Source organism: Chanodichthys erythropterus, chromosome 3 (assembly GCF_024489055.1).
Source record: "Chanodichthys erythropterus isolate Z2021 chromosome 3, ASM2448905v1, whole genome shotgun sequence".
In the NCBI taxonomy this organism is placed as follows: Eukaryota; Metazoa; Chordata; class Actinopteri; order Cypriniformes; family Xenocyprididae; genus Chanodichthys; species Chanodichthys erythropterus.
In genome coordinates this window covers 28000720-28025424 of record NC_090223.1, presented here as the reverse complement: position 1 = coordinate 28025424, position 24705 = coordinate 28000720, and the positions used below count along the sequence as shown (strand labels likewise).

Below are 24705 nucleotides of genomic sequence, written 5' to 3'. Positions count from 1 at the left end.
GTTGCGCTTCCCCTCATTTCCTTTGATTATAGCGCTAGAACCGTTATTTGGACGGCAGAGGATGCAGGAAGCGAGTCGAGGCATCATTGCAGAGAGCGCGGCCCGCTCGCTCCGCAGGGTCCTAATGTGATGTTTTGACAGGCTGCGGCTTCAATTCTGGTGACACTCCTTCAACACAATTAGCGGCGCAGAAAATATGTATTTTACAGCTTACGATTTTAATCAGCGATTTGGTTTGTGATGCACACTAGGAACATCTCGATCTAAGCGAAATTAAAGCGACAGCCGATGTATCGGCGCCTAAAGGCTGGTTGATTCATGCTGCCAAGATAAGTAATCTACTGGCATCAGCAGCAGCAGCAGCAGCATGGGATCACAACAAAGCCTGTCTGTCCATGCCAGTATGCATGGTATTTCCCAAGGATATGTGCACAGTTTTATATATATCAAATGACTTAAAGTGGTCCCATGTTCTTGTGCCTCTGTTTACGGTTTCGTTCATGATCTGACTTCCTTTATCTGACAGAAAGATCAATTTGACGTCTATAGAGATCCAACCCTGCTGGAAAATCCAGCTTAAGCTGCATGGGAGCTGCGTTTTGTAACACAGTAGCTGGCTTCTAGTTGGTCATATTCTTGTTTGAACTTAATTTTTATTTCTCTAACAAACAGCTTGGCCACTTCAAGATGGTTTGTTGCTGGTCTGTCATCTAATCACCATCTTAGGCCATCTAGAAACGAGCTACCACGTTACTAGTCTTATTTAAATACTTTTGTCTGCCAAAATTAATAGTTTATGTTTGTGAAAATCTATGTGAGAAGTAGGCTATACTTAGCTAGTACTTCTCAAGGAGATTAGAGTCATTACGGAAGTGTATCTTCCGTTTCATCTTTGATTATTGTTACATTTCTTTATGTAATGAGTTTGTATGTATTTTTTTATATATATAATTGAAAGGTTGTATATTAAAATTAGTCTTATATCTTCATTTACTCTTGATTTAGTGCAATTTTAAGTTAACTCTAAAAGTAAGAGGTGTCTGAAGATGTAACTTTTCTGGCTTTATGACCCTGGGGCCTTTGTGTGGTCATGGAAGAACTGTCAATGAATGCTCAAAAAAACACATTATGGTACTGTAAGAAAATATATTTCCTTATGAATGATCAGCTCAATATATTAAATGATTTAAAGGTGCCCTAGAATCAAAAATTGAATTTACCTTGCCATAGTTGAATAACAAGAGTTCAGTACATGGAAATGACATACAGTGAGTCTCAAACATTGCTTCCGCCTTCTTATGTAAATCTCATTTGTTTAAAAGATAAAAACAGGCGAATCTCAACATAACACCGAATGTTATGTAACAGTCTGGATCATTAATATGTACGCCCCCAACATTTGCATATGCCAGCCCATGATCGAGGCATTAGTCAAGGGCAGCCAGTATTAACGTCTGGATATGCACAGCTGAATCATCAGACTAGGTAATTAAGCAAGAACAATAGCGAAAAATGGCAGATGCAGCGATAATAACTGACATGATCCATGATATCATGTTATTTTTAGCAATATTTGTAAATTGCCTTTCTAAATGTTTCGTTAGCATGTTGCTAATGTACTTTTAAATGTGGTTAAAGTTACCATTGTTTATTACTGTATTCACGGAGACAAGAGCCGTCAATATTTTCATTATTAAACACTTGCAGACTTTATAATGCATAAACACAACTTCATTCTTTATAAATCTCTCCAACAGTGTGTAATGTTAGCTTTAGCCCAATTAGCCATGGAGCATAGCCTCAAACTTATTCAGAATCAAATGTAAAGATCGGTAAATCGGTGCATAGTTAATGATGCCCCAAAGGCAAAAAAATTAATAAAAAAAAATCTATGGGGTATTTTGAGCTGAAACTTCACAAACACATTCAGGGGACACCTTAGACTTATATTACATCTTGTAAAAACTGGTTCTAGGGCACCTTTAACTGTATATTTGAAAATATACAGAATAATATATTGCGTTAATATATAACAATATATTGAATAATAAGGAATTGGCACCTTTTGTATATTTAAAAATATATGACTATATATACTAATATATCATAATGTATGTAATTTTAAAATTCAATAATACACTTCATAATATCCTAGATGTACATGTGACAAGATACAGTACTGCATGTTTTTAAATATTTACAAAAAAAAAAAAAAAACACATGAAGTAGCACTTAATTTTAACATTTACTTTCCTTTACCTGTCAGAAGGTAAGCATCTTGGGAACAAGAAATCTGCTGTAACTCATTCCGTGAATGGGAACATTTATATGGGAACATATAGGTGTAATATATACACACAATAAAGGATAAGACTTTTATGAATATTACATGTAATGCTATTTTTTGTCTTAATTTCTAAATATTTTATATATCAAATATCAATATATAGCCACATGGTCAATGCATATTGCAGTATACTGAAAAATATAAAAACTAGTTTCCCAAATATGTAATTGTATTATCTACTATATCGCATTATATTTTTCAGTATATTCCCATATATTTTTGTTCCATAAAGGCTAAACATGTAGGCATTTGCACTGTGCAGTTGCCGCCTATGATATTTGTGGCCCCATTTGAGTTGTCAATTGAGTTGTCAAAAATATTTGAGCACTTAAACTACACTTAAAAAATAATGAATACCATTGCATTGGATGCAAAATATCAAACCAAGTCTCATTTGATTTTTTAAATTATGTGAACTAACTTTATGTGAACTTGAAATCTTGAGAATAGGCCTAGCATAATTTATTTGAAAATGCCACTTGGTTTAATATTTTACATTTACATTTTCCAAAGCAGCTTATAAATGAGAAAAAACTTGACTTACAAAGCGACTCATCCCATCATTTTGTATCTAATACAATGAAGTTAATTTATAAGTGTGGCTTAAGTGTTCAAAGGGCCACCTTTTATAGATTTATATTTCTGATAAAATGTCATTTATTTTTTTCTTATTCATACTTTCTCCTTTTCTCTGTTTTGCGGCTGATAATATGGGCTGATCCTGATGGGTGCCACTTCTTATTCATCCAATAAGAAGGAAAAGCAGAGGGCTATGCTGTTTCTGCTTGTCTTTACTGCTGTTTGATTAACCATGATGAAGACTGAACCCCCATCTGCAGCCAGCGGCAGCACTAGCACCACCCTTGTAGCAAGAAGTGCATCGCCGCACAGGAATGCCTATGAGGCTGGAATTCAATCCCTCAAGCCAGTAAAAGATTCCAGTGCTGCTAACGGGGAGGATGGGAAACCTCGACCACAGGGCCGGGGCCGCAGGTACGGCTCCAATGTGCACCGCATCAAGAACATGTTCATGCAGATGGGTTCTCCCGGGGATGAAGAGGATCCGTCGAAGGCCAAAGACCAGACGATCCGACTGTCCCTTCCCAGAGCAAGCAGTCTGAATGAGAATGTGGATCACAGTGCACTGCTCAAACTCGGCGGGACTGTGTCAGAGCGGGTTAGCCGCTTCGATGGAAAGACTGATGGTAGCGGCTCCCGTGGACCAACCACAGGCTACTCTAAGCTCCAGGAGACACGGAAGATATTTGAGCAACGTCACATGCAGGAGAAGCAGGCAGCAACTAATCGAATACTGCTAAAGAAAGAGCGAGCGTCAGGGTTCCAAGATGGCCGTCTGGACGTGGTGGTTCGCTTCAACGGAAGCACCGAGTCATTAGACAGGTTGGATGCAGGGGAATGTCCCGCAGATGCAGTGTCCCCTACGGTCAGCCAGCTGAGCGCAGTATTTGAAAGAGCAGACCAACGTAACAACCTTCACCGACCATCCTCAACCTCCCCACAGCCTTCTCAAGGGGTAGGCTCTACCCCGGCCAAGGTCGGTGGAATCAACTCCAAAGTCACCACCAGAAAGGCACGAGCCTTCTCTCCAACTGAAAATCAAGAGGAGGGAGCTCAGCACACAGACCAAGAAGGTGCACCCGGGAGTCCGAAGAGCAGAACAAGCATCCAACCTGATGGACCCAATTGCAAACCATTCGAGGATGTGGCTTCTGGCAGTGCTGGCTCAGTTTTCAATACATCCAGGTCAGAGGAGAACCAGAATGCATCAAGCAATGATTCCAAACCAGGAGAGCATGCCGCACCAAGTGCACCGGATGCAGGGAGCAGACTGGTACAGGCGGATGTCCACGCCTCTCTGGAAAATGGGGAGGCCACGAGCAGCCATGAGCCCTCAGAACAAAGGGAGGAAATTGGACAGGCCTGTGCTGAGGAGGAATCCCACAGAGAGGATATCTCAGAAGCAGATCTGGTGGACATCAGCGCGTACAGCGGGATTGGAGAGGACTCTGGCGGTAGTCAGCTGGACGAAGATGAGGAGGCTGAGGATGATGATGCTTACGAACCAGAATCCAGCTGTTCAGAAGTCCCTGGCTTGCCTGCAGAAGATGAACCACCTCCCAGCAGGAAGATTCGTTTCAGTACAAACCCCATCAAGGTAAGTGCCTGAAATGTGTGAAAGAGAGAAACATCATAAATTGAAAGCATTAGGGTGACACTGTCTTAAAAGCTGTGGACACTGGGCATGGTTTCAATTTTAGGCTTCCTGGAATAAATAATGAACGATTGTAGCCACCTCTTTGAATAAAAAATACAGATGGGCAGGGTTTGGATGGCCGCAGGAGTAGGAGATTAGAAGCCAGTCTTTGAAGATTGCATTTCTTTGTGGAATTACGCCTAAAAGTGTTTGTTATTGGCCTTACACTCAAGTAGTAGATGCCTTTGTCTCCTCAAATGTTCAGACAAGGATTCTCTATGAAGGGAGGACTGCTTTACTGCTTGCAGAGTCACCTCCGGGCACCGTCAGCACTTTGATATAGCACACACACCGCCTGCCACTAGCCCTCTCCAGCTGCTGACGGCCCACTTCTGTTGGTTTAAGAGCCGTCTCCCAATGACTGTTTTCAGTTTGCACTAAGATACAGCATGGTTAGTCAGGTGCTGCACAGTGTCCTTCGCATGAGAGTCACATGGTCGTGTTCCTCTGTGTTTTGGTGACTTTCACATCTGAATTTGTATTCTTGAGACAATGGCACATTCACATGATGACCAACGCTATCAGAGCGCCATCGCTTCAAACTGTTCATGTGCTCATCAAAGGGCTAAGTTGTGTGTTTTGTGCTTTTAAACATGCAACCGCTACCAAAACGGTAAGGTACTTTGCCCTGCAGGTGCTAGATTCACAGCATGGGAATGGCCAGCCTCCAGTGAAGTCATACCGAAGGCATGCTATATCTAAAGTGAACATTGTGTAATCTGACGGACGTCAAGGGGATTTGATACCAGGGGTTTGCCCTGTGTTACAAAACTGTGGCTGTCGCTGTCCCTTTTTGTTTCTAGTGTAGAGATAGCATAGTTTTTAAGCAGAACCATGATGATAACTACAGTAGCAAAAGATAATATATGACTTTTTTAAACCTTTTCATTGAAGATATTCAGTAAAAATTAGGTTGGAGCACCTGTGAACATCAGCTCTCCTAAGCCCATTTTCTCCATCTCGTTCTCCCTTATTTCACCATCTTCCTCTTTCTCCTCACCCTTTTTTCTCTCAGCTAGACTAAAAGCTTGATCACAGTCCCTTCTGCTCTGGTATCAGTCTGATCTTCTCTCACTGCTCAAAGTAGACAGAAGCCTATTGGACGAGTGTGATTGTGTGTAAGTGTTTTAATAAAACAGTATGTAGTTTAATGAACTAAAAAGGGGTCAAATGTTAAATAGATGAGTTTGTTGTGTATAAATTACTTTTTTTTTTTCTTTTTTTTTTACATGGAGTGGCCCTAAAAAGCACTTTCCATTGCATTAGATCAGGTTTTCCCAAACTGGGATTCATGAGAGAACTGCAGAGAATTTTTAAGTTGATGAAAAGCTAAATAATAATAAAAAAATAATTAAAATAAAATGATTTTAAAACAAAAACAATCCAATAAAAAGAAATATTTTACTTGTTTACCTGCATGTCATGTGACCTGTAACCAACATCAGAGAACTGTGAACATTCAAATGTGTTTTTAAATTATTGATTTAGTGACCTAAAATCTCAGAGAGTACTTTTATTTAATATTTTATGGCGAAGGAGTTCGGCTGACAAAGAAATTTTTGGGAATCCCTGCAATAGATAATACCTAGATACCTAAATATCAAATCAAGTGTAAACAAACATGCTAATGCTGCTAACTTTACTATACACAGTCATTATTTGCCATCACTTGCTAACTAACCGCTTCCAGTATCAATTTTAGTGGATGAATGAAGTCGGTCTGACCACAGCTGTGGATGATTACATTTAACTATGAACATGTTCTGCTAACATTTGACTACCAGAAAGAGCCCAAATACTCTAGTCTTCAAATAGTCTTCAAAGCTTATCAGTTGTTTAATCTTAACACATTTAACTTAACACATTTGTTTTTTTATTAAATGTTCTGGCTGAATAGCGCTTGTTTGTAAGGGAAAGGAAGGGGGAAAATACTCAAAGTTATCTGAATCCATCCGTGTCCTATGTCTGCTGTTGCTTACATGCTAATGTTGTTGAATGTTCGCTTGCATGAATATTAATTGTTCATTGCACCATCTGTATTCTTGTTGATGGCTAGTGTTCACATCTAGTTTATTATTAAGTGCTTTGTGAGTCCAGACAGGCGTGGGCAGACTCTCTTATCCTCTCAAAGACAGGAAGAGCTGAAGCAATTTTAGGGGAGGGAGGTGGTTTACTGAGAGCTGTTGGTAGAAGTTGGCTTCTGAAGGTGATCTAAGACCAGTACTGCAGTTCAGTTCAGAAGTGAAAAGCTGTGGGTTTAGATGCGATCAGATCCTAAAACAGTGTAGAAAGTGAAGGATTTACTAAATATATCATTTTAGATCAACTGGAGAAAAATCAGTGCAGAGGAAGTGATATACATGTTTGCTAATCTCTGAATAATACTATGATACATAGACAAATTACACAATTCCCCTTTAAGACATATACTGTAAAAACTGATTATGGGAGTTTGTTATCAAGGTTTGTTACCATTTCAATCTTTCTACTTAAAAATGTAAAGTTTTAATTCAATGTGTCACTTAGTGTTTCCTTGTGAATATGTTTGAAATTTACTAGCAATTTCTGAATGAAAATGGTTTCCTATAGCTTTTTTTTCCCCCAAGAAAATCCTACAAGTTTAAGTGTACTAAAGTTTGTAACTACCCTACATCAAAGTATACAGGTCAGTTTTTCAGGAAGAAGAGTATTCACCACAGTGTAACATTGCACTTATGTGTTGCTGTTTACCAGCAGGACTAAACTGTTGTATTTGGACCCTGTCTGATTGTCTCAGCTGGCATATGTGTGCTTTAGCAGCTCACAACCTCAACATATTGTGTCCATTCCTGCTGCTAAAAATAGTTGCGTTCTCTTCACTTTCACATAATCCACAAAGTCTTACTCCCTGCACTACAGGTGGTGATGGAGCTGTTTTTGGATAAAGGTAACACTGATTCAGTGCAATAACATTTGGAATAATAGTGCTGTGTGGTGTCGTTGTGTTGCTGAATGAGGCCGTTATCAGGCTGCAGCAGGAAACTGACGGAAAAAAAGGAAATGTGGCCTTAAAGGGGCAGTGTGTTTTTTTTTAATGAGAGACTGAAACCCATGGTCATGGATGCATTTGTTTGGTTGCCTCCTGCACAGAGGGATGTTGAATTGCTTTTGTTAGATCCAAACTTTGCCTTACCTAAAGCGAATCTGACATGGCATCATAGTTTAACAGACCATTTTTGTTCTCCAGTGGCAGAAATTATGTATCATTCTTCAGTACACGGTATCTGAGCTATACAGTATGTCACACACTATATATTTTTTGGTTATATATTTTGAATCAACATCACTGAATATTTTCATCATCACATAAATGCTTTTAAAATGATTTAATAATTCTTTTTTACTGCATATAATTATAAAAATTATTAATTTAGTGAAAAACAGTGCTTTTAGAACTAAATTCATGTTTCATTAAATATATTGAATCCCTTTAAGGCATTTCAGTGTTATTTTAGTTTTATTTATATACTTTTAATATTAATACTATTTTATTAATATTTAGACGCCATTGTTTTTTAATTTTAATTTAATTGTTAGTATTTTTTTGTCATTTTTAGTCATTTGTATTAGTTACTAGTTAATTATTAGTTAATAATATTACTAGTAATCCTTTTTTTTTAGTTATGTCTATTTATTTCCAGTTTTAAAAAAAAAAATTAATTTAAAATAATTTCCATTTTAAGTTTTTCAAATAACATGTATATTTTATTTTATTTTATTTTGTCTTTATTTCAATTAACAAAAATTCTTTTACTAGATTTAGTTTTTGTTAATGATGATAACAGTGTTTTCAGTACAAATACTTAATATAATCAAAAGACTGAAAATTATTGCATTTTTCTTGTTTAGCTATAAGCAATGAGGTCTATATGTGCGTTATGTTGCATTTGCATTTTAGAAACATCCAGCCTGGTTTCTGTGTCATTAAATGTCATATACATATATGTCATATATGTTGTTGTTTACATGACATTTGTCTGTTTTAGCCCTTGAGGTTACCAAACAGGCCAGTTAGTTTGCCAGCATAACCTCCAACCTTCCAATTAGAAAGCTGATATTATGCGATCCACTCGTGTGCATTGATTGAGAAAGACAGAGACATTGTTAGGCTAGCTGAATAATATACTGAAAAACAGGGGGTGGACTGTTTAAATCCTATAGAGGGCCTTTGGCTAGCTTTTAGGTGAGGTTATTGATTGATGTATGGCCTCATTTTGCTAAACAGTTCTTGCTGCCCATCCCCTCAGTCAATGGCTGGCTAGTGCTGCACACAGTCAGACCCCGACGTACCCTCTGTGGGCAAAAGGCTGTAAAATATATGCAGTTATTGAGTAAAGACCCTATGAAGTACGTTAATTGCCTGGTGATTGAGAACCTCTTCATGTTCCAACCGCTTTCTGGTTGTTATTCTCATTTAGGAATAGAGAGCAATAACAAAAGCTTGTTTGTAGCTTTTGGTGACTGAACACCAAGACTTTTAAGGGCTTTCTCGATTTTTGCAGTGTAAGATGTTTTTTTTTTTTTTTCAATGTTTTCGCTCTTTCTCTTTCTCTTTGTCTAACAATTTAAACAGTTTGCAGGAAAAAAATAGGGGCTTAAGTGGTTATTTTGAGAATGATGCAACATGATTATTTAAAATTTTCAGCTGAAGATGGGATCACTACAGCTCATTTATATCTTTGTCGTTTTAAGGACTGGATCATAGTATTAAAAAAAAATCCTTTTGCATTTCAGATTGTGAATGATTGTATTCATTCAAAGCCTTATTCACAAGCTGCCTGGTGTAAAACAAGGTTAACAAGGTTAAATTACTGCATCTTATCTATGTTTGTTTAACAGCAGTCAGGCAAATATGACTTGATGGCCAATATTAAAGTCTGACTCTTTAATTAAAGAACTAAAGGTTAGCCAATATCCAGATGTGAACTTATTGGATGTGACAAAAACAACTTTGTCGTTGAGGTTTTATGTTTTCAGCATGATGGTAGATTCAAGCCAATTTCTAGTACTTTTGTAAAGGACTTAGAATGACATTTATCAGCATTTTATTATCGTTTGCATTGCACTGTCTTGTGCTGCAGTCATTGCTGGATAGTAACTGAATATATGTAATCTGAATTATGTAAACAGATTCCAAAAATGTTGGAAATTACTTGTAATTAGATTATATTACGTTTTAAAATACTTGTAATCAGACTACAGTTACTTTATTGATTACATGATTACATATTATTCATACAATAGCAGTGAAGCATTGGTTCTCCCTAATTCTTCTTTTTTATGTTTTAATTTTTGTTTTAAAGCATATAACTTATGTACATTAAGAAAATATTCTAGTTTTGTGAAATTGCACATAGTCCAGCCACTAGTCAGGTGGCTATAATTACATGGAAAATTGAGCATTTTAAACTAAACATTTAATTTTATTTATTCTATTTATATAAACATAAAACAGATGAAATTCTCACAAAATGTATACAAAAATATACTATACACAAACAAAAGAAAACACCCTCCCACCCCCCACAAACAGGCACCACATACAATGAAAAATATAAAGACATACGTAATCAAACATAAACAAAACATTAAAGATAGAGTGAAGGAATACAACAGTGAAGCTATCCATATTACATGAATACCTAAGCAAGGGGCCCCAGATTTGATCAAATTTTTAGAAGCATCAGTCTTGGAAAAACAAATCTTTTTGAGCTTTAGGGCGGCAACCATCTCCTCCAACCATTTATGAAAACTGGGCGGTAAAGTGGACTTCCAATCCATCAAAATCATCCTTTTAGCTACCACCATACTGAACATAAGATAAAATTGCTGATAATGTGTTAATGCTAGGGTCAGAACATCCAAGAAAAGCTAATTCAAGATCTGGACTGATATCTTCTCCAAAAACATTTGAATACCACCAGAAAATATTCTTCCAAAACTCAGAAATCTCAAGACAAAACCAAAATGTATGAGCATGCGTGCCATCTGAGCTCTTACACATAAAGGGGAAACTGAAGGGCAAATTTTATTGAGTTTAGTTTTGGTATAGTGTAACCTATGCAATACTGTAAACTGTATAAGTTGTAATCTAGCATTAATAGAACAGGGTAATAATTTGTTTCAGTTCCTCTTCCCAAATCTCGTTTGAGATATTAAATCTGGTATAATTTTCCCATGCTACTTTGAGGTGATCTGAAGACACTGCAAAAAGAGAAACAAACCATGTCACCAAATTCTTTCACAAACCCCATTATCAATTCAGTCTGTTAAATGAGTTAGGTCAAAAGTAATCTAAAAGTAATCAGATTATACTACCCAAAATAGAGTTGTCAAAAGCACTCAAAGTGTCACATTTTTTAAATTTCGTTTTGGTACCAAAGTCTGTACTTTCTTCTAACCCAAAATGTGTAATGTAATGCATTACGTTACTAACTACATTTTTGTACAGACTACAATTTGTAAGTAATTTTGTAAGTCTACTTGTAAGGAAATTTAGTAATCCACCCAGCACTGGCTGCACTAGCTATATAATGCATATACATGTGCATGATGACACATTAAGAGATCAGCACTTAAGTACAAAGCATTGGATAACTGATCTAAAAGCAATGACCAATGGCATCAAATCAGGGAGAAGATGTAATTTCCTCCATTGATTTTCTTTCTCTAGTCTGATTCTTTCTGGTGTTTCTCAGTGGCCTGTAGTCAGTTATTTTTGCTCCTGGGTAGAGATGAACTGGCTACAAGAGGAGGTCAGAGGTGCTTCCGTCTTGTCAGATGTCTTTTAAAATGATCTCTTTCTCAAAGCCATTATTCAGCTGGACCTCACATGCTGTGAGCCATTAAGTGATGTTTATCTTTTTGCGATAGAGCTCTGTGTTCTGCATCAGCTTTGCTATCTTAAAAACCTCTTCCATTTAGGCTGGCAGAGATTGTCTTGGTGTGAGACGTACATTATATCTGGAGAAATAGCTTTATTGCATGACTAATAATGGCATAGTTGTATTGCCAAAGCGGTATCAGATTGTCCGTTATAATAATGGACTGTAAAAAATGTCTCTCTGTAGCTCTGTTTGCTGTGATGACAAATTACTGTCTATGCCTTCATACTTGTACTGATTTAGTGATATTAAGCATTAGCGATTTTTACAACCAGTGCTGTACTGATTAACGTTTACCTTTATTTATTTAGCTAATAAGCTAATAGCTTTTATCCAAACTTAGCGACTTATAAATTAGGTGCATCGCATTGTTAGTTTTTATTATACAGATTTGCACACAAACCAGTGCAAAAGTGAACAGAAACGTATTTAAACGATGTATCATGTATTGTGTAAATATTATATTTATAATAGCGGCTAATAATACGTTTTTTTTATGTAGTATCGTCTTTGTTTTGAGACTTAAACTGTTATGCTTAAAATGATACGCATCTCTCACTTGATAATGAATGGTTGTCAGTCACATGGAAATTAATTTGTGCAAACAGTGCACAATGTGAAAGCACTTGTTAGCACGACTTGTTAGTACACTTATTATAATGACAAGAGTTTTGGTAATCTTGAATCTTTCAGTTTTCAACTCCGATCATTTGGGAACCTCTTCATAGTCACTGTCTTTCCTAGTGTAAAAATTCTGCATGTAAGAAGGCTCACAACAGTGTAACATAATCACTTAATAGTGCTTACTAAAGGCATTTGTGTTTGTTGTTGCTTGCTTTAGTCTCTGAAACTCTGCAACAAAACCACGTGGTTTGACACTTATTTCAGCTGTAATTTCCTCATAATAATCCCAGATGTTTTCAGTGTGGAATGTGTCCCTCTCAGTCTGAGCACTCTTTGTTACGGAGCAGAAAAACAAGTGGATGATGCACCGACCAGCATCTTTTTTTAGTCGTTTAGGATGATAACCATATAGAAGCAGCATTCTTTTGATGTTGTTTTGATGTTGAGGCGAGTGGGACGGAGTTATTTGGTCTTGTTTGTGAGTCAAAGTCTTTGTCTTTCTTGGTCTATAATGCACCTTTAGTCACTTCTCTAGTTCCTGGGTAAGAAATGCCAGCCAAGGCAGCAAGCGGCTTTTTTTCCCTCTGTGTGGGAGAGCACAACGTCAGCCCTTGGATAACTCACAGGGAGTCTGTTGTAGAAAGGTTGCCAGGGTCACGCTGGAATGCCCAGCACACTCGTTTATTTCTTTCGTTCTTTCTTGTCGCTGCCGTTTCTCTTTAGCAGTCTTCTTCTTCGAGCACTGGCTGTCTGGAGAGAGAGAAACGGGGCACACTGAAGCCTCTGTTCTCCACTTCTTCATCGCTCTCACATTATCTCACTCAACCTTTTTCCGTTAACATTCTCTCTATTAAGCTTCCTTCCAAAGAAGTGTATAATACCTGTCCTGAAGAAAGCTGTTTGGTAGCATTCCTGTTCGTATCAATGTCAGTTGTTTGGTTGACGCATTCAAGCATGTGATTTGAAATTTGAAATTTTCGCTCACAGAATTTGTTGAGCTGTAACAAGCTGCAGGGCCTAATGGGGCCATGCTAACCAGCCAACCTCCTCTTTTTTAAAGGGGTCATAAAAGAGCTTGTCATACTAGAAAAACATACTAGAGCTCAAAACGTCCTCCCCAGTCCAAAAAGATCATTTAATGAAACTAGGCTGCTAAAAATGTCACATTGCCAATATGTCACAGTTGTTGTGATTAGCTAAAGTTCAGAGCGAGTTGTTCTTTGGTTGAGAAACTCTTTAGTATTTATTTTAAACAAGACCTTTGGGCATTTCAGTCTGATGCATAAAACCGTTCAGTGCAGATTGTGTTGTGAATTCGTCACAATGTAATGTGGAATTTCGAAGAGGATAGGGGAGTTATTAAATAATATTAGACATGAAAGTACTGTATAGGGCTGCACGATATTGGAAAAAAATTACATTGCGATATTTTTTTCCCAACGATATATATTGCGATATTGAGAGCCATCAATCCAGGCTAAAGTCAATAATTACCATTCCATGATATTAATAATTTCACTAATAAGCAAGCTTCATTACAAGTGACAAAAAGGTCACTTAATATTTTATTCCAAAATTAGAACATTTCTGTAAACACAAAAGCAGAACACATTTTTAAGTAAAACAGCAGCTTTACACCAACCCCCCTGATTGGTTTACAACAATATAACTTAAAATAAATATATTTTTTATAAAAAAAACTTATAAGCATTTTGGTTTACAATCTTTTAAGTCAACTTTTCTTAGCCAAAGTGCCAAAGTAAAACAGTGTTGGTGTTGGTCATCATAATCATGGCTAAATATATGAAATAAAGAAAATGAAATAAAACTTTAATATATTTTGTATTAAATCTTCTAAAAATTAGAGAACATATTCCTGTAAACAGAAAAGCCGAACACATTTAAACAGCAGCTTTACAACACCAACCCCCCTGATTGGTTCATAACATAACTTAAAATAAATATATATTTTTATAAAACAACTTAAAAACAAAAGATTGTGAACCAAAATGCTTATAAGTCAACTTTTCTTAGCAAAAGTGCCAAAGTAAAACAGTGTTGGTCATTATCATAATCACGGCTAAACAAAATGAAATAAAACTTCTAAACTGAGTATTCTTTAGCATGATCATGACCATGCATGTTTATGTATGCTGTATGCAGGGCTTGACATTAACTTTTTTGCTCACCAGCCACTGTGGCTAGTGGTTTTCCAAAGTAACTAGCCACTCAGCATTTTCACTGGCCACAATTTTAATGTTGGTAAATTACATTTTATATGATTAAAGTTGACTTTGTTATGCTTAAATTACTTTATTTTGAGTCATTTTACTTGATTTAGAAGATTTAAAACCCTTTCAAACTTTTAAATGCAGATTGACCACCTAAATCAAGACTACGTTGTATATCAGCTGGTATGTAGCCTACAGGTGGGCAAGAGGTGGACAATATGAGCATTGGCTAATATGAGAAAATTGATAAGTTATTTGTGTTAGGCTATATAAAAGAACAAAGAAGCAAATTACAAAAACAATAGTAAATTAAAAATAATATTTTTTTTCAGATACAGTAGGTTTAACTTATAGCCTACATTTATTTAACATCTTTTGTTGTTTGATTAACATTAATGACCTATTTAATTGGGCTGCTGAATGCATAAACGTAACTGATGCATATTCAGTTATTACCCACCTGTTTACATCCACTTAAGCCATAACCGACTGTATTCACGCGAGATACTCCACACGATGGACATTTAGACATCTGTGTGCACATGTATTTTACTATTCAGGCGCGAGGAGAACTGATCGCGCGCGCAACAGAGAGAGAGCGCACGCGAGAGAGCGCTTCTGTTGTGTGTCATTCAGCGCAATTCCGGTGCCGTTTTAAGTGATAAGACAAATTGGTGGTGTTTCCTTGTTTTGTGGCCACAACTTTATGTTGGCTGTGAGCGGTGAGCAGCGGCACAGCGAACCAGTCACTGTGCAGGCACGCGGAACGTGCATGTCACCCCAGCAACAAGCCATACAACAAACTCGTGTTTGTGCTACCCTGGTGCTACCGTTCTCTTAATACACCATGGGCTACTACCCTTCACATCGCATGTTCCGGCGATGTGACTATCGCTCACGCGCACATCGCGATGTCGATATTAAAACAGAATATCGTTCAGCCCTAGTACTGTAGCTGGAGCACAGTCAGTGTTAATGGGAATTTAGTATGTGATTTGGGCACTTAAAGGTGCAGTAGCGCAAAATTAATGGTTTATTTCTACACTGTAAAAATATTTGTAGTTTTCACAGAAAAAAAACCCTGTAAAAATGCTATGATACAAATCTTGGTAAACTTTAATGTACCTTACTGGTGTAATCTGGTTTAACATCATATTAAATCACCATATGTAATGTCAAAACAATGAATTGAAAAACAGAAAAAAACTTTCCCAGAAGTGATTCATCATGTATGGTGCCACCTGTATTATTATGGTGGTTGTTATCAGTAAGGTACCAAGCAGATTTTGCTACTTCAAGTAGATTGTGTATTAGTATTATATCACTTAATTAAATATATGTTTATAAGTTATAAAATATACAGGCACCAATATGCCACACATAATACCAGAAACTATCCCTGTATTTTTTACAGTGAATTTCTGCCACTCACAGCTTCCATTTTTTTTTTTTTTTTTTAATGTAAGTTAGAAGATATTTTTTTACAGTGTATGAATAGCCTAAAATGGTCATGAAAACTACAATATGAATGTTTTTAGCACACATACAAAAGAAAAAAAACATTATACGTGGACCTCGGGAGGAAGAAAATTAAAAATGCGTTATGACCTCTTTAAGAAACACTATATCGCGCTTGTTGACTTCATGATCTCTACTCTGCTGTTTTCTATTTTTACACCATGAGTAACACCTTAAATTGGTGTTTGCAGGGCTTGGTTCATTTTCCACATTATTTATGCATGATCTTGAATCTTCTGGTCATGTTTCTCTAAATGTTTCAGCAATACTGATAAGACTCTGAGGTCCTCTCTTTCTGCCACCTTGTTTGCTCTGATAACGAATCCTCGGATGGGTTTTCCTGAAAGCCGTAACAAAGGGTCCTGGAGTGAAGGCAGGCACAGAGCCAGAGATGCTTTTCTTATTAAATCCATGTTGTTGTGCACACATCTTGACAGCACCACTGCAGATTCGGTCAGCAGCTTTGCCTGCAGTCAATACTTAAAGGGATAGATCACCAAACAAAAATAGTCATCATTTACTCACCCTCATGGTGTTCAAAACCCATATGAAAGATTATTGAAGGGTCATGGGACAGTGAAAACTAGAGTAATGGTGCTGAAAATTCAGCTTTGTTATCAGAAAAAAAAATGAGTTTAATAATAATATTAATAATATGTTCATAATATTTCACAACATTACCTTTTACTGTATTTTTGATCCAATAAATGTAGCCTTGATGAGCTTTAGAGACTTCTTTACAAAAACATTTAAAAATCTTACCAACCCCAAACGTTTGGATTGGTATTGTAATTAGGTTTGGAACAACATGAGGGAAAGTAAATGATGACAGAATTGTAATTTTAGGATGAACTATCCCGTCAAATCTTGTCTGGACGTCCTGTAATGTTCCCGAAACAGATTGGCTAGAGTTACTGATGCACAAGCCATTAAAACGCGTTGTGGAGTTAATCACAAAGGCTTTAGTCATTCAGTCCCGAGAGACTGCATTCCAGTGCTCTGAATAGCAAGTCCTGATGTCGAGAGACTGTAATACAATTAGTTACATTTGTGTGTTAGAAAATGCTGGAACAGCTGGTCGGTCCATAGATCAATATTAAGGTAGTATTAGTGGAAGCAGGACCAGCCATTGTGGCCTGGACAGGAAGCCCTGAAGGCATGCGTGTGTGTGACCATGATTGTTTTTCCTTCATCTGGTAAGCCTATTCACCCAAAAAAGGCACTTGAAAACACCCACTGTCCCGTTTTACAAACTCCGTGAGCTCCAGTGGCCAAGACAATAACAAGTACAGTAGGTGCTGACTTATTCGCATTAAAAAACTCACATGTACATATCTCAGAAGGTTTGGTGTTGGGTTAGTGTCCATCAAAAATCCCTACTCTTAAAGGGATAGTTCATCTAAAAATGGAAATTCTGTCATGATTTACTCACCCTCATGTTCTAAACCTGTTTTTGTCCAAACAATGAGAGTCAATGGGGTCCAGTATTGTTTGGACTCCATTGCTCTTCAAAAAAATCTTCTGTGTCCCACATAAAGAATGTCATACATAAGGGTGAGTCAATCATGACAGAATTTTCATTATCTATTTAAAAGTAAAGCAAGTTTGTCTTTTGAGATATCATGTAAACACTTTAGTCCAAAGAACATGTTTAGTCCATGTAAACAGACTTTTACCTCTTCATCCATGTCAAATCACCCATAATGCCTCAGTCACAGACTACTGAAAGCAAACAGTCAAGAAGAGGTCAAATGTCCTCAGGACTCACAGCCACTTGGTGGGATTAAACCAACAGGTTGATTCTTAAGGATTAACAGTGTGTCTTGCGAGATTAGCAGTGTGTACAGCCTGTAACCTACGATAACCTCTGACTGTGTTTCATGTTTTCACAGATTTATATACAGTATATTTAGACATACAGTAATTTATAAACTATTGTAGTTTTAAATTAAAAACTAATGTTTTTTGGACAGAAATGAATACTTTTATTTAGCAAGGGCATTAAATTGATCAAAAGAGACTGTAAAGACATTTATAATGTTACAAAAGATTTCAGTTTTAAATGAATGCTGTTTTTTTTTTTTTACAAAGAATCATGAAAAAAAATATATATATATTAAGTTGTGGAATAGTCTCCCAATTCAAATTCGAACTGCCTCAACTCTGTCTATTTTTAATTCTACTCTTAAGACTTATTACTTCTCCCTGGCATTTAATATTTCCTGACTTGCTGTGCAAAGATCCTATATTTTAATGCACCTCATCCATTTTACACTGTGTGTTCTATAGATTGTGTCTTATTGTCTGTAATCTTGTTGACTGTTCTGTTTTGCATAGCACTTTAGTCGACTTCGGTTGTTATAAATGTGCTATATAAATAAACATTGCATTGTATTGTATTGTATTATGCATATTTTCAACATCAATATAATAAGAAATGTTTTTGAGCAGCAGATAAGCGTATCAGAATTTTTTGTGGTGGATGAAAATGAATAGTTCAGCCATGAAACTCTGTTTGCGTTCTGATTGGTTGTTTCAATGGAACGTTCACAGCCAATCGATTTCACGTATTTCATTACTACTTCCCTTAATAAACACAACGCATCCAAATGAATACATAACTCTGTGCACTATGCAGATCCTTATTTTCCCCCTCCTCCTCCCCAGCACCACCTGCCTAGATCTGCTATGTTCCCCTTAATTTTTCTTCTGAGCATTTAACAGAGGAAAGTCATATTCCTTCTCTGCAGCAGCAGTAGCAGAGTTGTCATGACTGAAATGCAGCTTTGCCATCACGGGAACAAATTACATTTTAAAATCGAAAACTTTTTTTAACAGTATTTTTAATCAAACAAATGCACTCTTGTTTAGCCTAAGAGACTTTATTTGTTTTTTTAAATCTTACCAACCTTTTTAAACAGTAGTGTCCTGTATGAAGTATTAGGGAAACTCAATTGCAAAATGAAAGGCCGTTAGTTAAATTAATATTCAATTATATGGATATAAAACAAACAATATTGACTTGCCCAATTTTTGTATAGTGTTTTTTGTTACAAAAGTCTTTGAATTATCTTTATTGTGGGGATTTGTTTTTGCATATATTGACATACAGATAATTCAGCTGATTAATGAGCATATCACATCATTTGATTCATCTAATTGACAGCTGTAGTTATGTTTTGGAGAGGTAAGTAAAGCCATTTTGCGTAAGATCAATTTTGCCAGCAGACATTTGCAGGAAGATCCTTGGCCTCTGGAGCAGCCTCCTGTTAATTTGTTTGTATGTTCAGATTAGATAATTGGGTGCAAAAGCTGCATATGCATGAGTTTGAGGGTTTTGTGTTGTTCTGTGTGTGCTTGTTTACTATGAATAGCATGTGTGTGTCTCTACATCTCCTACTGTACTGGAAAGCTCTTAGAGCTGCTTGTGTACTCGGTTTGAGTGAATCCTTCAAACACGTCCATGAAAATATATGCTTTATCAGCCACTTTCACTCGTAGAAAATTGTTGTATAAAGGTAAAAAGGTAAAAATACAACATCAGTTTTTCACATAAGCAACAGATTACCATGCTTTACACAAGAAAGGTTTTGATTTTCTCTTTTTTGATAGTCTTTTTCACCTCTTTTTTTTTTTTTAATCTTTTCACACATTGTACCAATACAGAACTTTTAGTCAGAGTTTTACTGCTTGAGCGAAATTCATTTCAATAACATTTCTTGTTCACACATGACCTCTAAATGGAAAAATGTAATTACTTAGAAAAATGTAATGCTGCAGAGGCGCCTACTGTCACATTTCCTCTCAAATAAATGTGACTTCTCAACTTTGTCATAGCTGAGGAAGGAGAGCTGTAGTCTGGCTCTGGGTCTCTTTTTCTAGATGGATGAATGCATGTCTGTATTTTAATGATGATTAAATATTTTGTATATAATTAAAAATACTTGACATTTATGCTGTAGGAAAATTATGATATATAAAACATTAAATAACATGAAGAAAGAAATTCTGATCCTGTTTGTGTTTGAACTTCTGCATTTTGGGCAAACAAAGCCAAACTAAAATGGATCGATTGATAGGTTATTGATTGGCTTCTCTTTGATGCCACTCTGAATCAATAGTGCACAAATTGGTGTTTTAGCCATGTATAGATTTGAATGCCACAATCTAGCTCCATTTTAGGTCCTGGAGTGCTGTAGGAGTTTTTAACTGATTAAAAAAAGGTTACTACAACCACTTAAAGTAACTTACCAGATTTTCAACCCGCTTTGTATTGTTACAATGTCAGTAGTATATGTAAATTAACAATGTTTACTCGTTCTCCATGTTACCTGGACCAAGAAATTCATGTTTAGTTCTCAGCAAAAGGCTGGCGGTTGATGCAGAATAGATTTGGGACAGCTCCAGCCAGAGCTTTCTTGAAAACTACCGATTATACTTCCCCATTTTTGAATCCCCGCCCATGGACAGTCAGATTGACAGAGGGTTATTAACAGAACAGTTATTGTAAGAGTAGGTTTATCACTGAAAATTGTATCATACTATGTCTACTCTTTAAACAGCATTATGGTAAAAATGAAACACTTATGTCAACAGCTTTCTTACTTGTACATGACAGCGTTTTGCTTTAGGTAGAACTCACGGAACGGCAGTTTCTTTCAGTTTTTTCCCCTCCGTTTGGCCTAAAACACTGTGTTTGTGGTCATCCAGTTTAAAATGTTGACTACAAAGTAGTTAAGTTTTTCAGATTTTACGTTGTAACCAAAAATAACTCACTCCCATTAAATGTTACTGTTTGAATTCTTGCACCCTGGAACAACACAAGTCAGCACCATTATGACTAAAAGTTTGCTAAGAAGTATTTGCTACTAAAGCAAGACAGAATTTGACTGGTCAAGCGTATCCATTGCAGACTGGTCGGCGTGGCCTTGGATGACAACAAGACCAGTGCATTATGGGTGTTGAAGTTTTCCTAATTATTTGGAAAGAAGAAAGACGACAGCCTTTTATCTCTGTTTTCTCTCGTCAGGTAGCAACGATTTCAAAAACTTTTTTGCCTTTCTACTAGAGCTGCGTGATTAATCGTTAAAAGATTGCGATCTCGATTCAAACACTCATGCAATCTCATTCCTAAATGACAACGATTTGCCTCTGTCTATTAATACTTTGACAAAGCACACCAGAACATTCAAATCTGCGTTTGCGCTGCCACTTAGCCAGAGAGAGCAGTTATCATGCACAGTATAGGTATGCAACAGCTTCACAAACCACAAATTATACAAATATTCATATTATCACAGAAGTACTTGGATAAAAGTTTATAGTTCGGATATAAACACTGATGTCTACGGAAGTGATCAAAATAGTGCAAGTCACCTTTTGAAAGTAACTTGGAGCTTCAAATAATGATTGTATCGATTACAACAAGTGACTGTTAAAAATGTATTTGTTATTGAATCATTCATTCAAGAGATTTGTTCAATGGTGATTCATCCAGTAATGAAATCATGAAGTCAATTAATCATTCATTTCAAATGTTTTGTTTTTTTTAAATAATTAACTCCGATTACTGTAATCTGACTGTTTGAAGCAAAAAAAAAAAAAAATCATGATAAATTTATTCAGAATCGTACAGCTCTAGTTTCTAAGGTAGGCAGCAAAGTTTTATTGAAAGCCCAATTTGTCAGTGGTGAAGTAAACTTATATTTTTATTTCCTAATATTTGGGTGAACTATTATTTGAATGAGAACAAGGGTTACACAAAGTTAAGTTACAAAAAGCTGAATGTGTTAAGGTGTTAATGCTAATAGATGTTTTAGTGTACTTCCTTTAACACTGTCAGCAAGTAGTGCCAGTTTTAAAGTGTTCTGCAGTGTTTTACCCTGCTTGGTAAAACTTTGATCTTAATCAACAACTTCCTGTTGTCAAAATGTGCTTCCTGTTAATTTGCTTGTTGCTTTTATTTTAAGCAAAAATGAGTGAGAGGTCGCACACTGAAGCTCTTTTTTTTTTTTTTTTTTTAATTATCGCATACTCACAACCCTGCTCTTATGTACCTGCCTGTGATTTTCAAGTGCAGCTGAAGATCCTGATTTGCAGTGTTCAGTGCAACTAAACCTTTAATGACCATAGATATTTTAGAGATGGCAGAATGTTATCTCAGGGACTTTGATAAGAGGAAGCTGTTTTTGAGTTGTTGTTTTTTTTTAAAAAAAGGATATGTGCCACTTGATTGATTTCTCTCAGTAACTTTTAAACTGGATTAGGATCAACTTCCTCTATTCACATCATAGCCACAGCTGTTTCAAAAGAGAAACTAACTCCCAGTAATAAATGTTTATTATAGGGAACGCAGGAAGATAGGCATTATGGGTTAGTTTTTGGCACAGATTTGTGCTATGTTTGAAATAGCATATTACCATTTTGTTTTTTCAATATATATATAGTATGTATACTGTAAGATTATACAGTAGATAGAATATCATCACTACAACTGACAAAATGTGCTATATACAATAGAGCATTGTTACTGTAGTAGGGCTGCACGATTATGACAAAAATTATAATTGTCGATTATTCCCTTGAAATTGTAATTGCGATTATTAATTACGATTATTACAATTTACATTGAATGATGTTTTGAATAGCTTTATACCATTGTTTGAAGCAATAATCATTTTTTGCTTTGTCTGCTCAAAGTCGCGCTGAATTTTCTCCTCAGCGTAAGGTTGAGAGGTCCGTCTATCACTCTTTTCCATAGAGTTAGTTCGTGAAGTAAATATATAGGCTGTGGTGTTGTAACAATACTGGAATTTCTAACTTCGATACAATACCTTGAAAAGTAGATATTCAATACCATTTTCAATACCACAGGGGAAAAAACAATGCATATACTGTCATATAGATATTGTTCGGACATTTGGAACAAGTATGTTTTTCAAGTCAAGTCACCTTTATTTATATAGCTCTTAATACAGATTGAAAAGTAGATTCAAAGTAGCTTTACAATGGTAAATTTGCATTCAATGATGCAAATAATTAAATTCTGCTGTAAAGCAGTTTTAAAAAGACAAAAGTAAACAGTCATTATTCAGTTGAAATCACTAATATTGCTGAATATTAAGTGTCCCCAACTAAACAATACTATATCCCACAATGCACTGTGCTCAACCTTCTATTTCCAATCTGACAAATGAGCCAAAAGTAGCATCTTTTTCTCAAGGCATAATATGATCAGACAGCCAAGTGTTTTTACATATTTATATTAAAGGTGCCCTAGAATTAAAAATTGAATTTATCTTGGCATAGTTGAATAACAAGAGTTCAGTACATGGAAATGACATACAGTGAGTCTCAAACTCCATTGTTTCCTCCTTCTTATATAAATCTCATTTGTTTAAAAGACCTCTGAAGAACAGGCGAATCTCGACATAACACCGACTGTTACTCAACAGTCAGGATAATTAATATGTATGACCCCAATATTTGCATATGCCAGCCCATGTTCAAGGCATTACACAAGGGCAGGCAGTATTAACGTCTGGATCTGCACTGCTGAATCAACAGACTAGGTAAGCAAGCAAGAACAACAGCGGAAAATGGCAGATGGAGCAATAATAACTGACATGATCCATGATATCATGATATTTTTAGAGATATTTGTAAACTGTCTTTCTAAATGTTTCGTTAGAATGTTGCTAATGTACTGTTAAATCTGGTTAAAGTTACCGTCATTTCTTACTGTATTCACGGAGACAAGAGCCGTCATTTTTTTCATAATTAAACACTTGCAGTCTGTATAATTCATAAACACAACTTCATTCTTTATAAATTTCTCCAACAGTGTAGCATTAGCCGTTAGCCACGGAGCATAGCCTCAAACTCATTCAGAATCAAATGTAAACATCCAAATAAATACTGTACTTAAATGATCTGACGCATGCATACAGTATGCATGACGAACACTTTGTAAAGATCCATTTTGAGGGTTATATTAGCTGTGTGAACTTTGTTTATGCACTGATAGAGTCGCGAGCTCTGGGGGGGCGGAGAGTGCGAGCATTTAAAGGGGCCGCAGCCTGAAACGGCGCATTTCTAATTATGCCCCAAAATAGGCAGTTAAAAAAAATTAATAAAAAAAAAATCTATGGGGTATTTTGAGCTGAAACTTCACAGGCACATTCAGGGGACACCTTAGACTTATATCTTGTACATCTTGTAAAAAAAAAACGTTCGATAGCACCTTTAAAATAATTATCAATTAATAATAATTCATTTTTTATAATAATAATATTATATAATATTTTTATGCTAAATTACTGCATTTATTCCTGAGATGACAGCTTAAGCATGCAACATCAAGTTGTTAAAGTGTAACATACTACTGTTTGAACGTTGCATACTGCATGCTGTTTCAAAACTGTAAGCATTTGGCATGATATATTTACATACATTAAGCTTTATGCTAGTATTCTAGTCCAGTTCGTATCCATCATCCTTTGTTGTCATGAACATTAGTACATCTAAATATTCAGACTTCAGTTCATTTAATAATTCTGTATTTCATAAATGTTCTGGAATTGTCCTCACAAATAAGACATTCAACAATGGATTGAATACTAATGAAATGTTTACAAGAGAAGAACATCACTGGTTTTGTTATATGCAGAGGAGTTAATTTGCATTAGATGAATATTAAATGGGAAGGGAAATGAAAAAAAGTGTTCAGTACAGTTCTGACCACCCTGCAGTGTCTGCGCTGGCGTGGGTCTCTCTCTCTCTCTGTTC

General features: G+C 36.1%; 1 protein-coding gene across 2 annotated transcripts in view; it reads left to right on the top strand.

The window, feature by feature from the left end:
* The window catches only part of ppp1r9ba (protein phosphatase 1, regulatory subunit 9Ba), a 46942-nt gene that overhangs the window by 170 nt on the left and 22067 nt on the right, over positions 1 to 24705 (top strand). The window contains exon 2 of one of the 2 annotated variants that reach the window (XM_067372754.1): positions 3102 to 4523. In XM_067372754.1, the coding sequence (XP_067228855.1) occupies positions 3159 to 4523 (1365 nt within the window). In that variant the 5' untranslated portion in view covers positions 3102 to 3158. The remainder of the gene's footprint in view (positions 1 to 3101; positions 4524 to 24705) is intronic. The other variant, XM_067372762.1, reaches the window with a different exon arrangement.